The sequence below is a fragment of the Eubalaena glacialis genome, chromosome 7 (assembly GCF_028564815.1).
Source record: "Eubalaena glacialis isolate mEubGla1 chromosome 7, mEubGla1.1.hap2.+ XY, whole genome shotgun sequence".
Classification (NCBI taxonomy): Eukaryota; Metazoa; Chordata; class Mammalia; order Artiodactyla; family Balaenidae; genus Eubalaena; species Eubalaena glacialis.
This window is the reverse complement of record NC_083722.1, coordinates 9,166,745-9,172,744: the sequence shown is the minus strand read 5'-3', so window position 1 is coordinate 9,172,744 and position 6,000 is coordinate 9,166,745. Positions and strand designations below refer to the sequence as shown.

General features: G+C 44.4%; 1 protein-coding gene across 9 annotated transcripts in view; it reads right to left on the bottom strand.

Moving 5' to 3' along the window:
- Positions 1-545: 545 nt before the first annotated feature.
- HIVEP1 (HIVEP zinc finger 1) overlaps positions 546-6,000 on the bottom strand; it is a 142,925-nt gene continuing 137,470 nt past the window's right edge. For all 9 annotated transcript variants that reach the window (XM_061195724.1, XM_061195723.1, XM_061195718.1 and 6 more), the window contains 2 exons: positions 3,624-4,135; positions 546-2,035 (listed from right to left, as the gene is read on the bottom strand). In XM_061195724.1, the coding sequence (XP_061051707.1) occupies positions 863-2,035; positions 3,624-4,135 (1,685 nt within the window). In that variant the 3' untranslated portion in view covers positions 546-862. The remainder of the gene's footprint in view (positions 2,036-3,623; positions 4,136-6,000) is intronic.

Sequence of the window (6,000 nt, the reverse complement as noted above, 5' to 3'; positions counted from 1 at the left end):
ATTTCTGTCCGTATGCTATGCATACTTACAGAAAGTGTTCTCAGGTACTGAATCTCCTCGTAAGTTAATAGCTACAGAATTATTCCTCACAAGTTGGAAAAATTGGTCACTTGGCTAAATGGATTTCAGTGAGTTTCACACAGCAGTAACACCACTATAAAGCCCCCATTTCTCAAAAGTACGGGTGGAGGGGGGCGAGTGTGGAAGGAATGTTAACCTAGGGCTATCTTCCGATGTAGGTTGCTGGCCCCTACATGACATAAAGAAAGCACAACTAAAGCAATAGTAAAGTCAGTAAACGATATTTTACTGAAACATAACACAGAAACTCTGTCTGAAGTGTAAAGTTACTGTCTTACGCAAGAAGGACAGACCCATTTTCAAAGACTAATATGAATACAATAAATATGGAGGTCACGTACTAATTTATACACAGAAACTCTGTCCCACAGCCATAAAAATTTATATTTAACAGTGCAACATATAATTTAATCACTGGATTTATTTGACAGGTTTTTTTTGCTAAACACAAATAACTACCTGGTTTTCATATACATATATAATATATATTTTATGTATATAGATATTCAACAATCTGTACAGTTTCTAAACATAAAACTCCTAAAAGGCACAATTGTCTATACAACATGTACAAAAATGGCTGGAGCTGACACAAAACAACAATTATTGGTCAAAAGTTCATGATTGCACAAAGATTAGTCATGAGTTTATGTCAGAAAAATGTGCTTTAAGGAAAGGAGGGTTTTCAAAGAAACCTGTAAGTGTTCTATAAAAAAAAAAAAAAAAAAATTCCAGAAAACCAAAAACCAAACAAAACCCCAAACCCCCAAATAAAACGCCCCTAGGTTGCGATCACGAGCCTGTCCTCGTCCTCGTCGCTGCTCACATCGCTGAACTGCGCGGCCTGCCTCCGGGCCGGGGGCGGGGCCGGGGCTGGGGGCGTGGCCGGGGGCCGGGCCGCGGGTCCCTCCCGGTCCAGGGGGCGAGGCTGCCGGCCGGACGGCAGGGGCCCGGATGCTGGTTTGCCCGGCGCGGCAGGGAGTTCGTGCCGGGGCCTCGGGAGATTCCCGGAGGCGGCCGTCCCCGCGTCCAGGCGACTGGAGCCGTCCCGCCTGGCGTGGTCTCTGGCCGGGGCAGGTGGATCTAGACCCTTCGGTGCGTTTTCCCGCGGGACTCGGGGCGAGCCCTGCGGCGACGCGCTCCCGCCGCCCGGGTGCGCACCGGCGGCCGAGGGCTGCTTGGGCGGCGCCTCCCGGGCTCTGTTTGGGGGAGCGGGCCTCTCGGGGGCTCCCTGGGCGTCCACGGTGACCTGGCCGACGGAGGGGATCAGCGTGGGCAAGGCGATGTTCAGGATCTGGAGGCCCGGGATGGGCGCCGGGGGGGCGGGGCCGCTCTGGGAGGAAGGGTTGGCGGTCACCACCTGCAGCCCCACGGCGGCGTTCAGAGCGAGCCCGGGCGGGCGCACCTGCGGGCCGAGGTTCGCGCTGGCCAGGCCTAAAATGTTGACGGTCTCCATGCTCAGTGCCGGCAGGGGCTGCAGGGCCGGCGGACTCGTGTTCTGCAGGCCCGGCACGCGGATTTGGCCGATGGGAATACAGGGCACCACGCTGCTCAATTCAGCCACTCCGGAGGGGCTGGTAGCGCCGGACACTTCTGCGGTCAAGTCCCCGGGGGTGCCCAAAGTTCTGTGAATGACGTTGACAGCGGGGATCGTGAGTTGCACTGGCCCAGCTTGGATGGGTACGAACGTGGAGTATGTGAGGCCGGCAGGGACCGCCTGGATCCCCCCGACCGGAAGCATATTATACGGTGTCCTTGACTGCAGCTGGGAATGCAGAGGAAGGTGGCTGAACAGATGCGTCTGGGGAGAAGACAGGCCTGGAGGCGGATGGAGAGTGACTTGCTGCTTCGGCTCCTGAGCGCCGGGCCGAGGCGAGGTCGTGCAAGGAGGTGCCCCTCCCGGCTGAGGGCTGCGCTCAATGCCCCGAGGAGGAAGGCTCACGGATGACGGGCCCTAAAAGACAAGACGGAACGGTCCTTGATGGCAGAGCTTCCGTATTAGTCACTGAGCTAAAATTTTTAGCTCCTGTAAAGTCTATTCCTCCTGAGGTAAAAGTATGTACGCTTGTATTTTATAAAAATGATAAGCTTGCTAAAAGTTGTATTTTGATTTAAACAATAAATTTCCAACTTAAAACCTATTACACTCTTCATCTCTTTACAAAGGTCAGCAACAAGTTTTGTAGAGTACTTTACATTTTTCAAACAAATTTCCTGGATATCATCTCAGTTATACTGAAATTAACCCTGAGAGGGGGCCATAATTCTTCTTCCATCGTTGTTGTTTTTATTATTGCTGGCACCACCGGCTCCACCCTATTTTAGAGATTAGGAGTTATTGAGAAATTTTGAGATATTAGTTGGCTATGAGTATCGACTCGGGGAAAAATTAACTGGAGGACTCTTCATTTATGAAATAAAGAGCTGCCATTAACGAAAAGGTCTGCAGTTTTCATTTGTTCATTTATTCTAAGTGTATGAAATGTCTACTGAAAACCAGATTTCCAGCCATTGGCAGGTGTGTGAGAGATCTGGGGACAGAGAAGGTTAGAGCACAGGTGACTAATGTGAAAGTAATGAAATGTGAGTAGAAGGGATAAATCTCACCAATCCTCCCTTCCACCCAAGATTATCATATAAATATTAGCTTTTTCTTGATATATCCGTATTATAGAACTACATTAATGTATATACTAATTTAATTGTTACTTAAATAGGAACGTAATTTAATTAAATTATATTAACGTAGGATAGGCTACAGAAATCCAATCTTTTCACAGTCTTCTTAGTTTTCTCCAGTGTTACCCAGCAAACCAAAATCTGCCGCATTTAGAAATAGATCCTATTACAATTATCAATCCATACCAGAGGTAAAAGAACTGTCAATGAGAGAGAAGAAAGGATTCCTCACAAGCCCACCAGGGTTTGTAAAAGCAGGAAATCATTACAGCACACATGGAGGGTGACTTTCCCGAGGCCTGAGTCTGGCCCTGAGCTAGTTCTTGGGCAGGAAGCTTTCCTAAGCTGTCACAGCAATTTGATCATTCAAGCAAAGTGAACTTCTTAATATGTTTTTTGGGTCACATTAACTTTGCCATGGAAACTGGTAGCTGCCTGCTAACAGGGGCAAAATGCAAAATGTTCAGATAATTTAGTGCAAATCCATCACATCGATGCCAGTAGAAGATCATCTCAGAGGAAGCCGTGGAATATGTAGGTCCCAAGACTCACATTCTCTGTTGGCACACACATATTTTTTATTCCAAGATTTTTTTTAAAAAAACCAAATAATAACAAATGAGTATACTGTAAATATACTGGTTCTTTTACAGACACTTATAATACAATATACGAACTCTGACTAAAATACCTAACAAGAATCCAAAGGACAAAAATGTCCTTTGGCCTTAAATCAAACAAAAACATAAGGTTAAAGAAACTGACTTAGCTATAAATGAGTAATTTAAGTGCATTGATTTCTTAAGTCATTAGGTTCCCCATATTAAATAGGTTAAACGAAAAGAAAACCACCAAGTTATTACCTGTGTTAAAGCAACAGCCTTTCCTGCCACAGAACTTCCAAGGATCTCTTCGGATTCGGGGTAGTCTACAGACATCTGGTGACACGGGGACCTGGGCGCAGCCTCGGGTGACCTGGCAGAGTCTCCAGGAGCGGCCGCCTCACCCTCGTCCCCCGCAGCCCGCTGCCTGGTCCTCACTGGTGACCCCGGCTTCCCGCCGTAGTCTGACTGCACCGTGCTAAGCACGGTCATCTTGGTGGGCAACGCTCTCGGGAGAACATCCATCGGGTCCGTGTGTCCCCCAGAAAAGCAATCAGGAATCCTGACGTCCTCGTCAGCACCCCGACAATCCTGGAGGCTGCTTCTAGCCGGAAGGTGCTGCGGGCTGGCCGTGGCCGAGGGGGCTGCCGACAGGACTGACTCGGCCTGGCTGTCTTCATCCTCGTCTTCGTTCTCGTTCTCATCCTCATCTGGGCCATCGGATTCTTCAAGATCATATCCAGACCGCTCGTAACTGAATCTTTGTTTTTCATCTGATAAAAACAACCGAGAGGGTATGTTATAGAATGCAAGTGGTCGAATGCAATCTTTTTTTATAAGCTTGGCAATACTGTGAGGAATGTTCAAGGCAAGGGCTCTACCCATAAAAAGCCTACAGTTTAGTCGAGGAGAATGACATGGGGAGGTCGGTCTGTGCAGCAGGAATCAGAGGAGTGAGGCGCCGACAGAGTGGGGCGTGGCCAGGGAGGCTTGTTAAGGATGCAGAACGTGAAATGAACCTCACGGGAGCAGACAGGCAGAGGGTGATACACAACGAAAACCAGAAATAAAGGCCTCAAATATTATACTCGTAAAACCTGCAAAAGAAGACTGAACTACATAAAGAAAATTAACAAAGAGTTCACTGCAACTCTTTTTCTGAGCTCTTTTTCTCTATCTACTTGTTTGCATCTCCCTTTTATTGAACAAATGAAAACAAAACCAAAAAAATGATGGTATTTCATATTTGCAAACAGAATAATTTTCCTTTATATTTGAATAGTAGTTTAAGCATATTTCCACTGTCCTCTGAGTAGTAATATTCTGTAATATTTAATCCTTGTACTTTTTTTTTTTTTTAACTGAGAAAGGTACTAAATTTTCCCATCATTTTTTTCTATAATGACTCAACCCACTTCTCACAGAAAGGGGAACATTAATTCAAAGTCATTAATATCAGCCTTATAATGTCATGTGAGACTATGTTTAACAAGGAATATTCAAGATAATCCAGGGAATAGTTTCAAGTATCTCATAAGCTCATGTGAAATTGGATTTAAAACCTTATCTATTCAAAATCTTGCAAAATTAGAGGTACTTTCCCTTAGAAAGCTAATAAAGTTTAAAAAGTTAAATGGAGGAGGAATACAAAATCTCTACCCCAATTCATTGTCACTGGGCTATAATAAAGAAGGCATCAGACCATGTTCAACTTAGCTGTGATACACACTGCATTTATATGTTCTTTTTGAAGAGAAAAAAATGTAAACAGAGAAATAATTAATAGGTATATCTCCTGGGTTTTCCAAATGGTTTGCATATTAATTTACTACTCTTTCTATATTACAAAGATAAGTTCTTAGAGAAAAGTCTTGAAGCATCAACACCAACACATTTGAGGATGATTATTTCTAGGAGATAGAACAGACTAGAACTTTTATGTTTTTTTATCTCAAGCATATGTTACTTTTATAATTAAAACATTCAAACACAAAACATATACATTTAGATTCCTTTAATATGTGATTTCATGTCTTTTGATTTATGGGTTCTACTATTTTGCTGTAAAATCATACATAAAATAACACCAATCTATTGAATCCCACCAGATGCCCATGCTGGACGTGGAATGGGTGATTTCCAGGTAGATGCCCTGCCTCCTGCCTCACAGATCCCTCTCTGATACCTTGTCTGATGTTTGAAATGCTAAAATTAGAGAGTCATTCCCCCATATATTTTGAATTTGCCACATGAATGCCGAATCAGATGTATTTTTAGAGATTTTAATAAGAGAAAAAATTTTTCTTTCAAAGGAGAAAGTAGAAAAAAATCAAAACAAAACAGAAGAAACCGGATGACTGATGAGAGGGAACAGGTTACTGGAGAGGGAGGCTGATTTCATCAGAGCCAACCCTGCCACAAAGCCTGACTAGGGTGAGACTTGCTTTATCGTAAAAGCTATTACTTCTTTTTTTTTTTTTTTTTTTTTAAAATAACAGGCCTAACTTTAAATTTATGACTTTCCTTAAACCCATCATAAGGTTGAAGTCCCAGGCAATCAAACAGCCCAAACTCTAGAGACAGTGTCTGTAGGAAGAGAGGAGACACATGCTTGTGTCATCTGGGGCAGATGCAGCAG